The sequence below is a fragment of the Hypanus sabinus genome, chromosome 5 (assembly GCF_030144855.1).
Source record: "Hypanus sabinus isolate sHypSab1 chromosome 5, sHypSab1.hap1, whole genome shotgun sequence".
Lineage (NCBI taxonomy): Eukaryota > Metazoa > Chordata > Chondrichthyes > Myliobatiformes > Dasyatidae > Hypanus > Hypanus sabinus.
In genome coordinates, this window is record NC_082710.1 from 179,937,587 (window position 1) to 179,960,858 (window position 23,272).

A 23,272-nucleotide genomic window follows, 5' to 3' on the forward strand; every position below is an offset into this window, starting at 1 on the left:
TTTCTGTGCTGTTCCATCTGAACGGTATTTAAGTGGGAGACTGGTCCCCACACCCACAACCCAACCCCCAGTCCCTCTGTCCCTCGAGATGCTGTTGTGGACGCTGCCTGATGAAGACTGTCACACTCAGCGAGGTGGAGATTGCAGAGCAACACACTCAAAATACTGGAGGAACTCAGGGGGTCAGGCAGCAGCTGTGGAGAGGATAACAGTCGACGTTTCAGACCGAGACCCTTCAACGCTGTTTATTCCTCTTCATATGCTGTCTGACCGGCTGAGTTCCTCCATATATTGTGTGTGTTGCTCAGGAATTCCAGCATCTGCAGAATCTCTTGTGTTTGTGAGTGGAGATTCCAGCCCAGTGCTCCTGCTCTCTGGGGCTCACGGGCTTTAGAAGACGGAGTGGGTGGGGGGGAGGAAATCATTTCCTCACGTGGACCCTGTTCAGAACAAGTGAAACCGGACCTTTGGAGCCGGGCCGTAGGTGGTGAAGTCAAGAGGGAAATGGAAATCAGGAGTTGAATGTTTCCCACACTGTGACGTACAATGTCCAGTCCTGTGGTGATTCCTGCAGCCACATCTTTGTCATCGCCACAGCATCAGTCTCCCCACAGCAGATTCCCTCTACATCCCGTGTTCCGTACAATTAACAGTTGTTATAAATTCACATTAATCACCTATTTTACACCTCAGTCTGACTCCCTTTAGTGCTCGATATTAAAAAAACCGAGCCTATTGAGGAACACCGAGGGTTAGGCAGTATCTGTGCAGAGAAATGGACAACCTACAATTCAGTTCGAGAACCTTCATCTGGACTGTCTCAACCCGGAATTTCTCCTCTCTGTTTTTCTCCACAAATGCTGTCTGACCCGCTGAGTTTCTCCAGAAGCTCTCTTTTTCTTCCAGATTCCTGCATTTACAGTCTCTGTGTCTCTCTTCAGGACTTGCACCTTCAGTTCTGCCCTAGACTGAACCAAGCTCTTCTCTCCGGCTTTATCTATGATAGACTTGTTTAATGTGTTTCTGATCGCTGCTGTGGAAACGAACACGATTCCTGCTTCACTGAAAAGGAACATTCATTCCCCAGACTGCAGCGCCCCTGGTGGACAGCCGCTGTACTGCAGGCGTTCAGCCGCTCTCGAAAGTGAAAGGACATTGAACCAGGAAGTACCGGGAGTTAGCATGGCTTCGAAAGAACAGGTCGAGAGTTTAACCGAGGAGGTTATTTGTCCCATCTGCCTGGATTTCTTCACCAATCCGGTTATACTGGAGTGTGGACACAACTTCTGCCGCTCCTGCATCACACGGTGTTGGGAAAGTGGGGAGAGAATCTCCTGCCCGGAATGTAGAGAGGAGTTTGCAGACCGCACCCTCAAGGTCAATCGGGTGTTGGCAAATCTGTCTGAGAAAGCTCGAAAACTGAACCTGAATCCGAAAGAGAAGGAAAAGATAATTCACTGCAAGAAACATGGGGAAGAACTGAAGCTGTTTTGTGAGACGGACGACACACTGATCTGCCTGATCTGTGCGACTGCGCGGGAACACAAGTCTCACAACTTCATGCCGGTTAACGAAGCCGTTGAAATCTACAAGGTAAAACTAACCAGGTTTTGATCAGCTGTTTACTTAGTTGCATATTTTGGTCTAATGTCTTCACTCTCTGATTCCCAGGGTCGGGTTAAATCTTCCTTAGACTCTCTCACTAAAAAGAAATCAGACTTGGAGAAAATGGAGCAACAACAGAAAGAGAAGATTTCTGGAGTTCGGGTGAGGCTTCCTGAGCAGAATTTACAAATTCACTGTGTAGTTTTGTTCCATTCAATGCAGAATAGCAGAGGATCGCAGCTCCAGTAACCTGGGATCGATCCTGACCCCTGGAGCTGTCTGCGTGGAGTTTGCATGTTCTCCCTGTATCCAGTACTTTCCTTCAGCCGACATTGCATGGTTGAACGGTAAATTGGCGACTGTAATTAACCTTGTGACGTTGGGTGGTCTGTGAATCAGGTCGGAGTTAGTGGGTCAGAGACGGAGTATATGTTTCAGGGAGACGTGGGGGGATGTGATGGAGGGGGTTGTTCTGAGAACCAGCAGAGGCGTTAATGGGCTGAATGGTTACCTTCCATGTCAGAATGAAATACAAAATAATAGCCTCAGATATTAAACTAGCCTCTCATTTCATTGACAGGAACAATCACACAGCCTTCATTCCCAGATCACATCCCATTTTGCTGAACTGCGCCGAGTTCTCACTGATAAAGAGCAACACGCACTCCGAGATCTCAAGGAAGAAGAGGAGAGGATTCTGAATCCAATGAAGAAAAATCTTCGAGAGATTCAAGAGAATTTAAATTCTATCCAGGAGGAAATCTCAAAGTTACAGGAACGAATGGATCAACAAGAAAATGTCACACTCCTCATGGTGAGAGATTTCAATTTGTTTCTGTAAAAGTGCCCAGACACAAAATGACGCATTTTATCTCAAATACTGTAGTTGGAAACTGATTTCCACCATGTGGACATCCTGACTATTCAGAATTGTCATTCTCCCAAACCAGCCTCCCACAACATCTGTACATCACAGGACAGTCTGCAACCTTCTCGGGAATGAGTTACTCTGATCAGAGCCCTGAGCTGGTGGTCGTTTCTGTGATTCCCACGTATAATATCCCCTGAGACTCAGAGTAACAACCAGTTACAGTCAAAGGCTTTGAGTGTATTTCTGATATTCTCTTCACCGCATTTCTTGTGGGATTTATTCACAACCAAATGATGTCTTATCTTTGACTTCTTATCTCATAAAAATGGAAATATTTTCTCCATTCCCACCCCATCAAATCGATTCAGAATGTTAAATTCCTCCATCTGATCCTCCCTGACATCGTATCCAGATAAAAATACACAACCTGTCCAGTCTCTCCTGTAAGTTCCATCTCTCAGTTATGCTATAAATTTAATAAACAATCCTTGTACTTTCTCCGTGTGTGTCAGTAGGAATGAGTTTAGTGGGAGTTTTCAAAGTTCCAAAGGTACATTTAAAGTCAGAGAAATGTGTACAATATACATCCTGAAATTCTTTTTCGACATGAACATCCATGAAAATGAAGGATTGCCCCAAAGAATGAATGAATTAAATGTTAAAACCCCGAAGCTTCCCCAGATCCCCCTCCCACACATAATCAGCGGCAAGGCAACGACCCGTCTCCCCCACCAGGAAAAAAACATTAGCACCCTCGACCGAGCACTCAAACATGCAGCAAAGCATCAATAAAGACGCAGACTTGCAGTAGCCCAAAGACTACTCGTTCACCCGGTAATTCAACATAACACAGGCTCTCTCTCCCTAAAAAAGGGAAGAAGAGGTGACCCGTTTCACAGCGAGAGGGGACGCATAACAAACAACAGACTGATTTACATTGTTGAAAGTCTGTTGCATTGTCTTTCTCAAGCTCTGTTCCAAACCAACTCGGGTCTCGGGTCACACAGCCAACAGCAGCTTGTTGTCTTCGATCCTCCATCTCTCACGACACACCCACAATTCTCAGCAGAGGCACCGACCTCGAGTCCACCCACCTCCAGAGCCACAAAATCCTGGAACTCTGAAGGTGTGTTAGTCTTCTAGGCCGCGTCCTCGATATATCAAACAGTGGCCAGTTGTGAGACCCCGAGAGTGGGTCTCATTCCCACAAAGAACCGAAGGCAGTGTGTAACTCCAGGTCAGGGTCTTCAAAAGAACCCTGAAAGGGAAGAATAGAGATACTAAAGATAGAAATAGAGCTGTTTCCGAAGACTCTAGCAAAGCAGTCGCCATTAGACGCCATCGTCCTCCTAAGCTCCCGGCAGCTTTTAATAACCTGTCTCAGATTCCTGTTATTGGGACGCCGATGGTCAGTGTCAGTCAGCTGAGATCTGTGTTTGATTTATTTCAGGAGGGAGCTCATCGGAAGAGAAGGTAGGACATGGTTTTTACTGAAACTCTGTATGGATTTGTAAAATAGTTCAAATATCGCTGATGCTCAGTTTATAACCAGCTGTATAATATTTACAGGAGCTGTGATGATGCCCAGACATTGTCAGTGACAGACGGTGCCCTACTGGCTGGAAAATTCTATCACCCCTATTTGTTCGACACAGCATTGGGAGAAGCACTTAATGGCATTAAGCGAGGTAAAACATACAGATTCATTTGTTCTTGTTTCAGACGCAATTAATTAATGATTGGACACAACATTTGGCTATAATAATAGGCTGAAGGGGAAGTGGTTTGTTCTGGCACCAACCCCACCGGCAGGGAGGCATCACTGTCACATGATCATCTGGCGATGTCAGACCCCTGAACACACCAACACTGGGGCAAAATATAACCAATTCACGGGACTGTCAGATGAACCACTGCATCTGATCCCATTCATACTGGAAAAATATGTCAATGCATGTGCTTGAATCCTGCCACAGTAGCTCTGGAATTAATATTCCATTAATGACATTAAAGGGGATAAAATCTGGTTTCACTGTGGTGACAGAGATTGTCAGAATAATACACCAGTCCTTCGAGCCCCTCCCCCTGTCTGACCTGTCCGTGACCGCGTCAGGCTGAACCCAGACACACCAATCAGCATTGATCTCGGTGAACGACGGGAGAAGATCATGTAACCAGCCTGGCAAATCTCCCTCACACACATGCACAAGGACTATTGATAGACTGTAGTCAGAGGCTCAACATTGCACATTGTTCGTCCCCTCAGTGACATGGAAACTATTCTCTCTTCAGACACAGTGAATGATTTTCACTTGAACAATTCACACACGTGTCACACATTGCCAACACACACTGGACATGAGAAGACACACTGTCACATACAATACTTCAATGTGACCCTCACCTTCAATGTGAACACACACTCACTGATATTTAGCACAACTGACACACGCACACACAGCCATAATGACACATATCCAAACACATCATCAGAGTGGGACACTGACACATTTCCATGTGATTGTCCCATTTTCCTTTAACCATCTCCTATCCATGTACATGTCTAAATTTATTTCAAAATACTTTAATTATACCTCTTTCTAAGACTTCCTCTGGCAGCAAATTTCACATGTACCCACATCCCTCACAATGAGAAAGTTGCCCTGCAGATTCCTTGAAAAACTTTCTCTTCAGTCTCTGCCCTCTGCTTTTGGACTCCGCTCTTCTGGGGGAAAAGACCCTGTGTATACACCTTACATCTGCCCTCATGATTTTATATACCTCGAAAACGGGTCCCCCCTCAACTTCCAATGCTCCAGGGAAATACCCCCAGCTTATCCAGTCTGTCCTTTTACCCCAGGCCCTCCAGTCCTGGTAACATCCTCCTGTAGTGACATCCTTCCCAGAGTCGGGGACCCAGAAATGCACACAATACTCCACGTGTGGTCTATGATCAACATCAAATGCCCTGGTGAAGTTCATGTGGACAATGTCTAACACCCTGTCCTGGTCAATCCTCTCTGTCACCTCTTTGACAAACTGGAATTTGTGAGACGTGATTTTCCATGCACAACACCGTGCTGACTGTCCCTGATCAGTCCTTGTCTTTCCAAATGTTGTTCGATCCTGTCTCTCAGAAACTTTCCCACCACTGACGTTCCACTTATAGACTGGACTTCCTTGGTACATTCTCCCCGTGACCGTGTGGGTTTCCTCTATGTGCTCCAGTTCCTCCCACAATCCAATTATCCCATTGTCAGGCTCGGATTAAATCAGGGGTTGCTCGTGGTGGGGGTCATTGTAACTTGTCCCATGGTCAGGCTCGGATTAAATCAGGAGTTGCTGGGTGGTGGGGGGGGGGGGGGGTCATGGTAACTTGTGAAATGTGAAGCAAATATATCTGCCAGAGTCTCTGCAAATTCATCCTCTGTCCTAATGAGGGGCTGTGCGGAGAGGGTTTGTGGGAAAGGAGACCCTTATCACCCATATTCATCCCCCTTCACCTTCTGTTTCCATCTACACACACAGTTCCCTGCAGGCTTTCTACCCCTCCCCCATCTGGTCCTGGTTCCATCTGCCATTCATCTCTCCCCTAATGGTTCCCATTGGCATAAACAGGACAAAAGGCTGCAGATGCTCGAAATCCAAATCGACAGACACAAAATGCTGGAGGAACTGTATACTGGTCATCTCCGAACTCCACTCTCAGTCCTGATGTCGGGTTTTGACATGAAACATCGACAGCCCCTTTCCTCCCACAGATGCTGCTCGACACACTGAGTTCCTCAAGCAGGTTATGTGAGGCATGATTATTGGATATATTTAAGGTGGAGTCAGATACAATTTTTAAAGGTCGAGGGACTACAGTTTGGGGAACTGGTATAGGAGAGGAATTGATGCCAGTATCAATCAGTCACTGTCACATTGAATGAAGGGGCCTGTTCCTGTACTGTTCCATGTTCTATGTTCCCTGTTTAGAAGAATGAGAGGAGATCTCAGGGAAACACAAAACTCTTCCCAGGCCCAACAGACAGGATGTTTCCCATGACTGAGGGGTCGAGGGTCAAGGGTCAGGGGTCACTGTCTCAGGATGGGTTATCTGGAATTCTCTGCACCGGAGGCTGTGGGGTCTCAGTTATTCAGTTCATCTAAAGTCATAGAGTCATCATCTAACAACACAGAAATGTGCCCTTCGACCCATCACCTCTGTGCTGACCTATTTAGCCAGCTACACTCATTCCATTGGCTGGCATTAGGTCAGTCTCCTTCTGTGCCTTGTCTATGAAGTGTCTGCCTCAGTGTCTCTTAAACACAGTGATTGTATCTGATTCCATCACCTCCTCTGCCAGCAAGTTCCAACATCAACCACTGACTCTTCAAGTAAACTCACCTTTAAACTCCTTCCTCCCACCTCAGACATGTGACCTCTTGTACTTGATCCCCTCCTGTGGGGAGAAGATTTCAACCATCTGCTCAGATTACGTCCTCATAACTTATATTTCTGTCAGATCTCCCCTTGGCATTTGGCCCGTATCCTTCAAAATCTTCCCTGTCATCACTTTTCTGAGCCAGGCCTCCTCCTCTTCTGTGCCAGTTCCACAGGGCCCTCAATTCCCCCGTGTTACAGAAGATGATCGACCTCATTTTCTACCACATTACAGAAGCAAATGTGCTGCAGGTCCTAAAATGAAGAAAGGTCGATAAATCCCCAGGTCCTGATCAAGTGTATCCCAGGAAATTGTGGGAATCTCAGGAGGAAAGTGTGGAGCCCATTTTCCAGTTATCTGTGTCATCCATAGCTACGGATGAGGGGCCAGAAGTCTGGAGGGATACTAATGTTGAACATTTTTTGAAGATAGGCTTGGAAGAATATGGGAAAGTATCAGGGTACAAAATAAATTAGGATAAAAGTGAAATTTTACCCCTTACTAAAGGAGATTATAATCAATGTCGATTAGTAACTCAATTTAGATGGCCAATAAATGGTATAAAGTATTTAGGTATAAAAGTTGATAATGATATAAAGAATTTATATCACTTAAATTATTTGTCATTATTGAAGAAAATTCAAGAAGATCTTGATAAATGGATGATGTTACCAATAACATAAGTGGATAGAGTTAATGAATGTATTCCCTAGACTACAGTGCTTATTTCAAACATTACCAATACTGTTTTTTTCAAGAGTTAAATAAATATGTGAGAAAATTGGAAAGGTAAGATGTCAAGAATATCGTTGGAAAAATTGACATGGAAACATGATTTAGGAGGGTTACAACTTCCAAACTTCAAGAATTATTATAAAGCAAATCAACTTAGATTTATTGCATCTTTTTTTGATGAAGAAAAACTGGCATGGATTAGAATAGAGTTATATTTGATAGGAGAAAATATATCAGAAGATCTTATATATAAATGGATACGGGAAAAGAAAGAATCCCTTATATTAAAACAGTTGATTGATTTATGGAATAAGATAAATGTTGATGATGAGATAAAGAAATCTTTATTAGCAAAGTGACCTTTGATTCAATATAGACTTATTCCTTTTACAATGAATAATCAACTTTTATATAATTGGTACCAAAAAGGGATTAGATGTATAGGAGACTGTTATGAAGGAGGTATATTAATGTTATTTGAACAATTAAAGAATAAATATAAAATATCAAATAACACTTTTTTGTTATTTTCAATTAAGGGCTTACTTAAGAGATAAACTCGGTCAAACAATGTTATTGCCAGAACCAAATGAAATTGAAACTTTAATTCAAAAAGGAAAAATTTAAAAAAATACTTCTTTTATATACAATCTGATTCAAAAACAGACACTTAAACAAGGAATTCATAAGTCGAGACAAAAATGGGAATCAGATTTGAATATTAAAATTGGTGAAACAAGTTGGTCAAGACTATGTCTTGACAGTATGACAAATACAATAAATGTCCGACTTAGATTAGTGCAATATAATTTTTTAAATAAATTATATATTACACCACAACAATAAATAGATTAAACCCAAATTTATCTGATGAATGTTTTCGATGTCATCAAGAATTTGGTACTTTCTTATATTCTACTTGGTCTTGTTCTAAAATTCAACTTTTTGGATAAATTTAAGAGTTTTATTGGAACAAGTTATTGGAATACAACTTCCACATAACCCAATATTATTTTTACTAGGTGACATGAAGGGATAAAACCGTAAGTTAAATTGAACAAATATCAGAAAGAATTTATAAAAATTGCATTGGCAGTAGCCAAAAAAGCTATTGCAGTTACTTGGAAATCGGATTCATACTTAACTATGGACCGTTGGAATAATGAAATTTTTAATTGTATTCCACTTGAAAAAATTTCTTATAATTTAAAGGATAAATATGACTCATTTCTGATTACTTGGCGCCCTTATTTACAAAAGATAGGATGGTATATAGAGGTGTTCCGAAGATAAAGATGTTGGCCCTTTGGGAAAAGCAATAAATACAGATATTAAACTTATTTTGAATTCCATGGAGCATGTGGAGACCTTCCGATATCCAGGCAGTTTTTCTTTCTTCTCTTATTCTTTCTTTCTCTTTTTTTCCGGCAGGAATATGTTATGGGGGGAAGGGGAGGGCTGTTATTATTCTGTTCTTTCCATGTAATCAATTGAATTTCAATAAAAATATAATTTAAAAAAAAAGAAGCTAGGCTGTCAGTAAAAGCATGGGAATTACAGACCGGTGAGCCTAACGTTAGTGGAGGATACATTAATGGATGGGATTCCGAGAGAAAGGATCTACATTCATTTGAATGCAGATTAGGCGAGGACTAATCAGGGAGACCCAGCTTGGTTTTCTGCATGGATGGTACGGTAGCATCGTGGTTGGCACAACGCTTTACAGTACCAGTGGCCTGGGTTCATGTCCCGTCACTGGCTGTACGTTCTCCCATAACTGTGGGGTTTCCTTCAGGTTCTCCCGTTCTTCCCACAATTACCCAGTTCTTAGTCTAGGATTAAATCAGGTGTTGCTGGGTGGTGGGGGTCATTATAACTTGTCCCATGGTCAGGCTCGGATTAAAACAGGGGATGCTGGGTGGTGGGGGTCATTGTAACTTGTCCCATGGTCAGACTCGGATTAAATCGGGGTGGCTGGGTGGTGGGGGTTATTGTAACTTGTCCCATGGTCAGGCTCGGATTAAATCAGGGGTTTCTGGGTGGTGGGGGTCAAAGGGCCGGAAGGGCCTATTCCGTGCCGTATCTCAATAAATAAATTACAGCTGATGAAAGTGCAGTAGACATAGTCTCCATGGAGTTTAGTGAGGGATTTGACATGGTAGCAGAGAGTTAGATCACATGGGATACAGTACGATCTGGAATAGGATGCAGAGTTGTCTGGGTGGAGTCCTGTGTCCAGTGGTTGTGCTGCAGGGATCGGTGCTGGGTCCACTGTTTTTCATCATTCATATGAATGATTTGGAGAGAATGTAGGTGACGTGTTTAGTAGGTTCGTGAAGGACTCTAAAATTGGTGGTTTCATGGACAGTGAAGAGATTATTTATTTAGTTAGAGACAGTGTGAAACAGGCCAACCCAGACCAATGACCCGCTCCACCCAGCAACACTAGCTGTTCAACACTAGTCTAACCACAGGACATTTTACATTGACCAGTTAATCTCCCAACTACTTGGTCTTTGTACTAGAGTCATAGAGTGATAGAAAAGTATAGCACAGAACCAGGCCCTTTGGCCCATCTAGTTCATGCTGAATCATTTAAGCTGCCTACTCCCTTCAGTCTTCACTGCTACCATAGCCGTCCACACCTCTGCGATCCATGTATCTGTCCAAACCTCTCTTAAACATTGAAACCAAGTTTGCATGTATCACTTGCACTGGCAGCTCATTCCACACTGTCACAACCCTCTGACTGAAGAAATTTCCCCTCATGTTCCCCTTAAACTTTTCACCTTTCACCCTCACACATGACCTCTAGTTGTAGTCCCACCCAACCTCCGTGGGAAAAGCCAGCTTGCATTTACTCTGCTCACAATTTTGTATACTGTACCTCTCACACCTCCCCTCGGTCTTTTAGCTTAGAGGAATAATATCCGAACCTGTTCAATCTTTCCTTATAACTCAGAGCCTCCAGTCTGAGCAACATCCCTGTAGATATTCTCTGTTCCCTTTCATCCTTATTTACATATTTCCTGTAGGTAGGTGACCAAAACTGCCCACAACATTCCAAATTATGCCTCATAAACATCTCATACAACTTCAGCATAACATCCATCTCTTGTATTCAAAACTGCACACAATATCCAAACACCAACTCCAACCTAACTGCTGTACTCAATAGACAATAGGTGCAGAAGTAGACCATTCGGCCCTTCGATTCTGCACCGCCATTCCGAGATCATGGCTATCATCTACTATCAATACCCGGTTCTTGCCTTGTCCCCATATCCCTTGATTCCCCTATTCATAAGATACCTATCTAGCTCCTTCTTGAAAGCATCCAGAGAATTGGCCTCCACTGCCTTCCGAGGCAGTGCATTCCAGACCCCCACAACTCCCTAGGAGAAGATGATTTTCCTGAACTCTGTCCTAAATTACCTACCCCTTATTCTCAAACTATACTCTCTGGTACTGGACTCTCCCAGCATCTGGAACTTATTTCCTGCCTCTATCTTGTCCAATCCCTTAATAATCTTATATGTTGCAATCAGATTCCCTCTCAAGCTCCTTAATTCCAGCGTGTACAAGCCCAGTCTCTCTAACCTCTCTGTGTAAGACAGCCCGGACATCCCAGAAATTAACCTTATGAATCTACACTGCACTTCCTCTATAGCCAGGATGTCCTTCCTTAACCCTGGAGACCAAAACTGTACACAATACTCCAGGTGTGGTCTCACCAGGGCCCTGTACAAATGCAAAAGGATTTCCCTGCTCTTGTACTCAATTCCCTTTGTAATAAAGGCCAACATTCCATTAGCCTTCTTCACTGCCTGCTGCACTTGCTCATTCACCTTCAGTGACTGATGAACAAGGACTCCTAGATCTCTTTGTATTTCTCCCTTACCCAACTCTATACCATTCAGATAATAATCTGCCTTCCTGTTCTTGCTCCCAAAGTGGATAACCTCACACTTATTCACATTAAACGTCATCTGCCAAGTATATGCCCACTCACTCAGCCTATCCAAGTCACCCTGAAATCTCCTAACATTCTCAGCACATGTCACACTGACACCCAGCTTAGTATCTGTGGTGAACTACATATATCTGACTGGACACGCCCCCTGCTGACTGCTCCTGTGGCTCCTCCCACAGACCCCGGTATAAAGGCGATTGAGGCCGGAGCCCGGCCTCTCAGTCTCCAGGATGTAGTATGGTGGTCACTCACTGCTTGTTCCTTCTTCCAGTCAATAAAAGCCGATATCTCGCCTTTCGTCTCAGAGTGAGTTACTGATGGTGCATCAGTATCAACAGCAAATTTGCTGATGTTATACTCAATGCCTTCATCTAAGTAGCTGATGTAAATCATAAACAGCCGTGGTCCCAATACCGAGCCCTGTGGCACCCCACTAGTCACCACCTGCCATTCCGAGAAACACCCATTCACAGTTACCCTTTGCTTTATATTTGCCAAACAGTTTTCCATCCATGTCAATATCTTCCCCCCAATGCCATGAGCTCTGATTTTACTCACCAATGTCCTATGTGGGACCTTATCAAATGCCTTCTGAAAATCGAGGTACACTACATCCACTGGATCTCCCTTGTCTAACTTCCTGGTTACATCCTCGAAAAACTCCAATAGATTAGCCAAGCATGATTTGCCCTTGGTAAATCCAAGCTGGCTCGTCCCAATCCTATCACTGCTATTCTGCCACTATTTCATCTTTAATAATGGACTCTAGCATCTTCCCCACTACTGATGTTAGGCTAACAGGACGATAGTTCTCTGTTTTCTCCCTCCCTCCTTTCTTAAAAAGTGGGATAACATTAGCCATTCTCCAATCCTCAGGAATTGATCCTGAATCTAAGGAACATTGGAAAATGTTTACCAATACATCCGTAATTTCCAGAGGCGCCTCCTTTAGTACCCTAGGATGCAGCCCATCTGGACCTGGGGATTTGTCACCCTTCAGTCCCATCAGTCTACTCATCACTGTTTCCTTCCTAATGTCAATCTGTTTCATTTCCTCTGGTACCCTACGTCCTTGGCCCATCCATATATCTGGGAGATTGCTTGTGTCTTCCCTGGTGAAGACAGATCTAAAGTACTTATTAAATTCTTCTGCCATTTCTCTGTTTCCCGTAACAATTTCACCCAATTCATTCTTCAAGGGCCCAACATTGTTCCTAACTATCTTCTTTGTCTTCACATACCTAAAAAAGCTTTTGCTATCCTCCTTTATATTCCTGGCTAGCTTGCATTCGTACCTCATTTTTTCTCCCTTTATTGTCTTTTTAGTTCAGTTCTGTTGTTCCTTACAAACTTCCCAATCATCTGTCCTCCCACTCACATTAGCTCTGTCATACTTCCTTTATTTTAATCCTATGCAATCTCTGACTTCCTTTGTCAACCACTGTGGCCCGTTTCCCCCCTTTGAATCCTTCCTTCTCCGTGGGATGAACTGATTTTGCACCTTGTGCATTATTCCCAAGAATACCTGCCATTGCCGTTTCACTGTCTTTTCTGCTGGGATATCCATCCAGTTAACTTTGGCCAGCTCCTCCCTCATGGCTCCATAGTCTCCCCTGTTCAACTGCAACACTGACACCTCCAATCTGCCCTTATCCTTCTCAAATTGCAGATAAAAACATCATACTATGGTCACTACCTCGTAATGGCTCCTTTATTTCAAGATTGCTTATCAAATCCTGTTCATTACACATGACTAAATCCAGAATAGCCTTGTCCCTAGTCGGCTCTCGTACAAGCTGTTCCAAGAATGCATCCCGTAGGCACTCTACAAACTCCCTATCCTGGGGTCCAGCACCAAACTGATTCTCCCAGTTCACCTGCATGTTGAAATCCCCCATAACTACTGAGACATTACCTTTGCCACATACCAATGTTAACTCCCTATTCAACTTGCACCCAATATCCATTCTACTGTTTGGTGGCCTGCAGACAACACCCATTAGGGTCTTTTTGCCCTTACTGTTGCTCAGTTCTATCCACACAGACTCTACTTCTCCTGATCCTATGTCCCCCCTTGCAAAGGACTGAATCTCATTCCTCACCAACCGGGACACTCCACCCCCTCTGCCCACATTTCTGTCCCTACGATAGCACGTATACCCTTGTACATTCATTTCCCAGGTCTGATCTCCCTGCAGTCATGTCTCCGTTATCCCAGCAACATCATATTTACCCATTCGCACCTGAGCTTCAAGCTCATCTGCCTTATTCCCGACACTTCGTGCATTCTGATATAGAATTTTTAACCCATTTCTCCTCTCTCTGTTTGAATCGCTGCCTATTTTGATTAACCCAGCTCCCTGAACTCCCATCCGGCTATACGCCCCTTGAATTTTGTTGTCCTTCCTGAACTTACTTATTCTTTCTGCGTATTTAACCATGTCCCATCAGACCATCTCTCTGTACATCTGTCCTCCTTATCACTTGTTCCGCCTCACCTTTCTCTACTACACACTTAATATTCCAGAACCGTGTAGTTCCCACCTGTCCTATTCGGGATCCCTGCCCCCTGAAAATTTAATTTAAACCCCCCGAGACGCACTAGCGAACTTTCCTGCAAGAATGTTAGTACCACTCCAATTCAGGTGTAAACCGTCCCGTCGGAACAGATCCCAACTTCTCTTGAACAAAGCCCAATTATCTAAAACCTGAAGCCCTCCGTCCTGCACCATCCTCTCAGCCACGTATTAATCTGTATAATCCTTCTGTTCCTTGCCTCACTCGCATGTGACACAGGTAGCAATCCTGAGATTGTTACCCTGGAGGTCCTGCCCTTCAGCTCCGCACCTAACTCCCTACGCAGGACCCCCTCACTCATCCTACCCACGTCGTTGGTCCCTACATGGACCACAACATTTGGGTTCTTGCCCTCCCTCTCGAGAATAACCCGCACCCGATCTGAGATGTCCCGGACCCCGGCACCAGGGAGGCAACATACCATTTGAGAATCCCGATCTTCCCCACAAAATCTCCTATCTGCCCCCCTGACTATAGAATCCCCTATCACTACCGCTCTCTTCTCTTCCCTCCTCCCCTTCCTAGTCGAGGGTCCAACCTCAGTGCCAGAGACAGGACCACTGCAACTTGTTCCTGGTAGGTCATCCCCACCAACAGTACCCAAAACAGTATACTTATTGTTGATGGGAACGGTCACAGGGGTACTCTGCTCTCTCTGTCTGCTCCCCTTGCCTTTCTTGACTGTCACCCATTTGCCTACCACCTGTCTTTTCGGGGTGACTGCCTCCCGATAACTCTTATCTATCTCTGCCTCTGCCTCCCGAATGATCCGTAGTTCATCCAGCTCCTGCTCCAATCCCCTAACTCGGTCTGATAGGAGCTGCAGCTGGATGCACCTTTTGGAGGTGTGGTCATCAGGGACAACTGTGTTGACCCTGACCTCCCACATACTGCAGACGGAGCACACCACTGCTCTAACTGTCTCCCCCATTACTTGATCCCAGATTAGTCAGAATAAATGAAAAAAGTACCTACCGACCTTACCTTTTTTTAACCTCAGCAAACACATACTCAGGCTCATTGATTTCCTCTCACCGAAGTCCCCTTGCGCCGAAGCCCGCTGAGCCAAAGCCCAGCACTCTGCCCACGCTGCCCGCACCGACGCTGGCCGCTCCTAAAAGTGGGCCTCTTTTTAAAGCCCGCGCTCGCCGCTGATGTCACCCACGCCTGCGCAGTTTTACCTTCCTCCTCAGGTACTGTCCAGGTAGGTCCGAGGGTCTCGGCCTACCTACAATGGCTGATCCTCTGATCTCCAGTCGTCTGTCGACCTCGAGCACCCCTTACTCCCGCTCCCCCTTCGGACTTTTATTTATGAAGACCAATGTGCCAAAAGCTTTCTTTACAACACTAAACAAGAGAAAATATCTGCAGATGCTGGAAATCCAAGCAACACACACAAAATATTGGAGGAACTCAGTAGGTCAGGCAGCATCTATGGAAATGAGTTGATGTTTCGGTTTGAGAGTTGTGTGTTGTTTTGGAGTTCCACCATCAGCAGACTTTTATATTTGGATCACTCTGTACAATTCTGGTTACGTATCTACAGGAAGAGTCTCATTAAACTGAGAGGGTATAAAACAGATTGACAAGGATGTTACTGGGGCTGGAGGGTTTGGGTTATAAGGAACGATATTATGGGACTTTTTCCATTCGCTCAGGAGGCGCCAGGAAAACCATATGGGTGGGTACGGTTACAGCGATTTAAAAGACATCAGGACAGGAAAGGCCTCAAAGCTCACTGTTTTTTTTTCTGGACCCCGGAACTAACCAGTTCCCCTCCACCACTACTCTCCTCTGCTTAGCGGAACTTGTCCTCTCTCTCAATAATTTCTCCTTTGGCTCCCCGCCCCACTTTAGACAAAATGTGTAGTCATGGGCACTCACGTGGGTCCCGGCTATGCCTGCCTGTTTGTCGGCTACATGGAACAGTCTATGTTCCAAGCCCACACTGGTGACCACCCACACTTTTCCTGCACTACGTTGATGACGACAATGGTGCTGTTTCCTGCACCGATGCTGAACTCGTCGACTTCATCCACTTTGCCTCCAACTTCCACCCTGTCCTCAAGTGTACCTGGTCCATTTCCGACACCACACTTCCCTTTCTTGCTCTCGCTGTCTTTATCTCCAGAGACAGTTTATCCACCTTATATTCTGTTTGGGGAGCCTCCAACCTGAGGGCAAGGACATCATTTTTAAACTTCCCGTAATGTCCCCAAACTGCCCCCCTTCTCCATTTCCCATCCCCTTTTCCCTCTCTGAGCTCATCTTACCAATCAACTACCCAGCTCATTACTTCATCCCTCCCCCTCCAGGTTGCACCTATCACCACATGTTTCTCTCTCCCTCCCCACCCCACCTTTTAAATGTACTCTTCAGGTTTTTTTCTCCTGTTCTGATGAAGGGTTTCGGCCCAAAACGTCGACTTTACTTTTTTCCATCGATGCTGCCTGGACTGCGGATTTCCTCCAGCGTTTTGTGAGTGTTGTTTGGATAGCTACATAGGTAGGAAAGGTTAAAAGGAGTACTGGGCAAATGGAACTAGATGATTAAAATGAGTTGGTCAGCACGAATGAATTTGGCCTTACCTCCATTTTAAATGCCTCCAATGTTTACTCATCTCATCCTCATCCAGTTGTTGCTCCACCCCTTCCTCACATCCGTCTCCCGTCTTTCTTTCCATTTTTGAGGAAAGATCTCGGCTTGAAATATCGACTGTATACCTCCCCTAAGAAATGCTGCTTGACCCACTGAGATCCTCCAGAATTTTGTGTGTGTTGATCAGGAAAAACCTTGGGAATTCCCGGGAAAGTGTCCTGTCGCCCACCCGACTGAACCTGAGGCCCAGCGGCCTCTCCCCCGGTCCAGGGGCCGCGCTGCCCGAGTCTCCCCCCGATCCCGGGTCCGCGCTGCCCGAGTCTCTCCCCCCCCCCACCCTGTTCTCGGGGCCGCGCTGCCCGAGTCTCCCCCGGTCTCGGGATTGCGCTGCCCGAGTCTCCCACCGATCCCTCAGTGCTGCTCGGGGGGTTTAAACTAGATGTGCAGGGGGCAGGGATCCAGATCCAGAGGGTTGGTCAGAAGGAGCATGGGGTTAAATGTGTAGAAGGTTTGGGTGATCTTGAGAAGGTCATCAAAATTCAAGGTGCAATTAGCCCGATGGAAGTTCAAGGAGCTGGGTTAGGTACAATAGACAGTGTTTTAAGCAAAGAGAGGAGGAATGGGCTAAGAATACTATACTTGAATGCGAGTAGTGTCAGAAATAAGGCAGATGAGCTTGAAGCTCAGATGAAAATGGGGAACTACGGTATTGTTGGGATAACGGAGACATGGCTGCAAGGGGATCAGGCCTGGGAATTGAGTGTACCAGGGTATACGTGCTATCGTAGAGACAGAAATATGGGAAGAGGGGGTGGTGTGGCCCTGTTGGTGAGGAATGAGATTCAGTCCTTAGCAAGAGGTGACTTGGGAACAGGGGAAGTAGAGTCTGTGTGGATTGAGCTGAGGAACAGTAAGGGTAAAAAGACCCTAATGGGTGTTGTGTACAGGCCCCCAAACAGTAGCGTGGATATTGGGTACAAGTTGATTAGGGAGTTAACATTGGCATGTACTAAAGGTAATGCAGTCGTTATGGGAGATTTCAACATGCAGGTGAACTGGGAGAATCAGGTAGGCGCTGGACACCAGGATAGGGAGTTTGTGGAGAGTCTAAGGGATGTATTTTTGGAACAGCTTGTGCTTGAGCCAACCAGGAACGAGGCTATTTTGGACTTGGTGATGTGTAATGAACAGGAATTGATAAGTGATCTTGAAGTAAAGCAGCCATTAGGAAGTAGTGATCATAACATGATAAGTTTTTATCTATAATTTGAGAGGGATAAGGGCAGATCAGAGGTGTCAGTGTTGCAATTAAATAAAGGAGACTACGGAGCCATGAGGGAAGAGCTGGCCAAATTTAAATGGGCGGATGCCCTGGCAGGAAAGACAGTGGATCAGCAGTGGCAGATATTCTTGGGCATAATACAAAAGATGCAAAAGCAGTTCATTCCAATGAGAAGGAAGGATTCAAAGAGGGGGAAGGGGCCACAGTGGTTGACAAAGGAAGTCAGAGATTGTATAGCATTAAAGAAAAAGAAGTATGACAGGGCTAAGATGAGTGTGAATACAGATGATTGGGAAAGTTTTAAGGAACAGCAGATCTTAACTAAAAAAGCAATACGAAGAGAAAAAATCAGGTATGAGCTCAGTCTAGCCAGGAATATAAAAGGGGATAGCAAAAGCTTTTTTAGCTATGTGAAGAGAAAGAAGATAGTTAAGAACCATGCTGGCCCCTTGAAGAATGAATTGGGAGAAATTGTTATGGGAAACAGGGAAATGGCAACAGAATTTAATGTGTACTTTAGATCTGTCTTCACCAGGGAGGACACAAGCAATCTCCCAGATGTATGGATGTGCCAGAGTCATAAGATATCAGAGGAATTGAGACAGATTGACATTAGGAAAGAAACTGTGATGAGTAGACTGGTAGGACTGAAGGCTAATAAATCCCCGGGTCCAGACTGTCTGCATCCGAGGGTTCTAAAAGAGGTGGCTCAGGAAATTGCGGATGCATTGGTAATCATTTTCCAATGTTCCTTAGATTCAGGATCAGTTCCTGAAGATTGGAGAGTGGCTAATGTTATCCCACTTTTCAAGAAGGGAGGGAAGGAGAAAACGGAGAACTATTGCCCTGTTAGCCTAACGTCAGTCGTGGGGAAGATGCTTGAGTCCATTATTAAGGATGAAATAGTGGCACATCTTGATGGCAGAAATAGGATTAGGCCGAGCCAGCATGGATTTACCGAAGGCAAATCATGCTTGACTAATCTGTTGGAGTTTTTTGAGGGTGTAACAAGGATGTTAGACGAGGGTAAGCCAATGGATGTTGTGTACCTAGATTTTCAGAAGGCATTCGATAAGGTGCCACATAGGAGATTGGTGAGTAAAATCACAGCTCATGGCATTGGGGGCAGGGTTTCAACATGGGTAGAAAACTGGTTGGCAGATAGAAAGCAAAGGGTAGCAGTGAATGGGTGTTTCTCGGACTGGCTGGAGGTGACTAGTGGGGTACCACAGGGCTCTGTATTGGGACCACAGCTCTTTACAATTTATGTCAACGATTTAGATGAGGACATTGAAAACTATATCAGCAAGTTTGCTGACGATACTAAACTAGGTGGCAGTGTGACATACGAAGAGGATGTTAGGAGAATACAGGGAGACTTGGATAGGCTGGGTGAGTGGGCAGATACTTGGAAGATGTCATTCAATGTGAATAAATGTGAAGTTATCCACTTTGGAAGCAGGAACAAGAGGGCAGAGTATTGTCTGAACGGTGTAGAGTTAGGTAAGGGAGAAATGCAAAGAGACCTAGGAGTCCTTGTTCACCAGTCAATGAAGGTGAATGAGCAAGTGCAACAGGCAGTGAAGAGGGCAAATGGAATGTTGGCCTTTGTTACAAGGGGAATTGAATACAAGAGCAAAGATGTCCTTTTGCATTTGTACAGGGCCCTGGTGAGACCACACCTGGAATATTGTGTACAGTTTTGGTCTCCAGGTTTAAGGAAGGACATTCTGGCAATTGAGGAAGTGCAGCGTAGATTCACTAGGTTGATTCCTGGGATGGCAGGGCTGTCTTACGCAGAGAGATTGATTGGGCTTGTACACGCTGGAATTGAGGAGATTGAGAGGGGATCTGATTGAAACGTTTAAGATAATTAAAGGATTTGATAGGATTGAGGCAGGAAATATGTTCCAGATGTTGGGAGAGTCCAGTACTAGAGGGCATGGATTGAGAATAAGAGGTCAGTTATTTAAAACAGAGTTGAGGAAGAGCTTCTTCTCCCAGAGAGTTGTGGAGCTGTGGAATGCACTGCCTCGGAAGACGGTGGAGGCCAATTCTCTGGATGCTTTCATGAAGGAGCTAGATAGATATCTGATCGATAGGGGAATCAAGGGATATGGGACTGGGTATTGATAGTGAATGATCAGTCATGATCTCAGAATAGCGGTGCAGACTCGAAGGGCTGAATGGTCTACTTCTGCACCTATTGTCTATTGTCTATCCCCGGGGCCGCGCTGCCCGTGTCAGCCCCCAATCCCCGGGGACTCTCTAATTCTCTGCTTCTCTCCCCAGTCTCTGTGACTCTGGATGTGGAAACGGTGCATCCGCGGCTTGAGGTGTCTGAGGATCGGAAGAGTGTGAGATACATCGAGACCCGGAGGGATCTCCCTGACACCGGGAAGAGGTTCACAGCCTGGCTTTGTGTGCTGGGATCGGAGGGATTCACATCAGGGAGACATTACTGGGAGGTGGAGGTGACGGGGAATCGGCGCTGGAGGCTGGGAGTCGCCGCAGAGTCTGTGGAGAGGAAGGGAGGTGTCAGAGCGAGTCCGGAGGCCGGATTCTGGACCATCGCGCGGGATGATGGCGAGATGTGGGTTCTCACCTGCCCTGTGTCCCGTCTCCCTGCTGGTCCCATCCCCGGGAGGGTGGGAGTTTATCTCCGTTACGAATCTGGGACAGTCTCATTTTACAACGCGGAGACCAACTCCCACCTCCACACCTTCACTGGGAGTAAATTCACGGAGAAACTTTATCCTTTCTTCTGGACTGGAAATAAGAAAGAGTGGCTGAGAATCTGCTCCGGTTCCGCTCCGTGTCTGTAAACGGGTCGGGTCCCGGGACCGGTGTCAGGAGTAATTCAGTGTAAATATAAATATGCAGAGAGTGAAATAAACATGATGTGAGAATCATCGGTCCATTAACTAACTCGTTCACCGCATCCATCAACGGAACAGAAACACTGCGGATTCAGCAGCAGCCGTGGGCGGCGGGTCCTGAGCTCCCCGGCTCCCCCGGGTGCTAAAGTCCACCGGGACTGACAGGGTAACTGGGGCAAGTGGTGGTGGTGCTGACTGGGAGAGTGAGGTCAGGGTGAATCTTGGTAACACGGGACATGTAGTGGTGGTTACGCACAAAGCGCCGGGATCTCCCAGCGTGTCCGGTAACATCTATGGAGGGATATGGGCAGGTGAGGGTGTGATAGGTAGATGAGGAATGGGGTGGAGTGTGGAAATGTGTCAGATACTGCGAGGTGAGAGGCGTCAGTGATAAAGAGCTGATGATTTAGAAAATAGTCTGCACGTTTATTTCTATTACTACCAAAGTGCAGTACCAGATATTTTCCAACATTATATTTAATTTGCCATTTTCTTCCCCATTCTTGTAAACTGTCTAATTCCTTCAGCATCCTACCTGTTTCCTCAACACTACCTGCCCCTCCACCAATCTTCATATTATCTGCAAACTTGGCAACAAAGCCACTTATTCCACCATCTAGATCATTGATACACAGCATAAAAATAAGTGGTCCCAACACCGACCCTGTGGAACACCACTAGTCACTGGCAGCCAAGCAGAAAAGGATCCTTTTCTTCTCACTTGCAGCCTCCTACCAATCAGCCAATGTTCTAACCATAAGCCCATGTTAGTAACTTTTCTGTAATACCATGGGCTCTTAACTTGGTAGGCAGCCTCATGTGTGGCTCCTTGTCAAAGTCCAAATATACAATGTGCACTGCATCCCCTTTATCTATCCTACTTGAAATCTCAAAGAATTCCAACAGGTTCGCCAGGCAGGATTTTCCCTGAAGGAAACCATGCTGACTTGGTCCTATCTCGTCCTGTGTCACCAAGTACTCCATCACCTCATCCTTAACAATTGACTCAAACGTCTTCCCAAACACTGAGGTCAGGCTTACAGGTCTATAATTTCCTTTCTGCTACTTTCCTCCGTTCTTAAAGAGAGGAGTGACATTTGCAATTTTCCAGTCCTCTGGCACCAATGATTTCTGAGAGGTCATTTTTAATGCCACCACAATCTGTAATGTGACCTCTTTCAGAACCCAAGGGTGCAGCTCATCATCTGGGTGACTTATGTACCCTTAGGTCTTTCAGCTTTTTTGAGCACCTTCTCTCTTGTAGCAGAAACTGCACACAATTCTCTTCCTTCACACACTGCAACATCAGGCATACTGCGAGTGTCTTCCACAGTGAAGACGGATGCAAAATAGTCATTTACTTCATCAGCCATCTCCTTGTCCCCATTAGTATTTCTCCTGCCTCACTTTCTAGTGGTCCTATATCCACTCTCATTTCTCTTTTGTTTTTAACATACTTGAAAAAACATTTAATATCTATTTTGATATTATTTTCTAGCTTGCTTTCATATTTCATCTTTTCCCTTCTAATGATTTTTTTACTTACTCTCTGTAGGTATTTTTGAAAACTTACCGATCCTCCATCTTCCCACTAATTTTTGCTTTCTTGTGTGCCCTTTCTTTTGCTTTTACAATGGCTTTGACTTCCCCTGTCAGCCATGGTTGTACTATTTTACTATTTGAGTATTTATTCATTTTTGGAATACTCACGTCCTGCACCTTCCTCATTTTTCCCCAGAATCAAACGCCATTGCTGCTCTGCTGACATCCCCGCCAGCAGCTCTTTCCAATTTATTTGGCCAACTCCTCTCTCCTACCACTGTATTTTCCCTTACTCCACTGAAATACGGCTACATCAGACTTCACTTTCCTCTATCAAATTTCATGTTGAACTCAATAATATTGTGATCATTGATTCCTAAGCGTTCTTGTACCTTAAGCACCCTGATCGCCTCCAGTTCATTACATAACAGCCAATCCAGTATAGCTGATCCCCTAGTGGGCTCAATGACAAACTGCTCTCAAAAGCTACTCTTGGGCATTCAACAAACTCGCTCTCTTGAGATCCATTACCATCCTGATTTTCCCAATCAACCTGCATGTTAAAATATCCCATGTCTACCGTGACGTTATCCTTTTGACTCTCCTTTTCCATTTCCTGTTGTAATCTGTGGGCCACCTCCCATCCACTGTTGGGAGGTCTGCATATAACTGCCATCAAAGTCCTTTTACCCTTGCAGTTTCTTAACTCAACCCACTAGGATTAAACATCTTCCAATCCTATGTCACATCTTTCTACTGATTTGATGCCATTATTTACCAGTG

General features: G+C 45.1%; 1 protein-coding gene across 1 annotated transcript; it reads left to right on the plus strand.

Moving 5' to 3' along the window:
- The first annotated feature begins 1,169 nt into the window (after positions 1 to 1,169).
- LOC132394684 (zinc-binding protein A33-like) lies at positions 1,170 to 20,944 on the plus strand. The gene is made up of 6 exons (XM_059971054.1): positions 1,170 to 1,593; positions 1,672 to 1,767; positions 2,186 to 2,419; positions 3,927 to 3,949; positions 4,046 to 4,164; positions 20,361 to 20,944. Exons 1-6 carry the CDS (start codon positions 1,183 to 1,185, stop codon positions 20,891 to 20,893), a joined length of 1,416 nt encoding a protein of 471 aa, XP_059827037.1. The 5' UTR covers positions 1,170 to 1,182; the 3' UTR covers positions 20,894 to 20,944.
- The last annotated feature ends 2,328 nt before the right edge of the window (positions 20,945 to 23,272 follow it).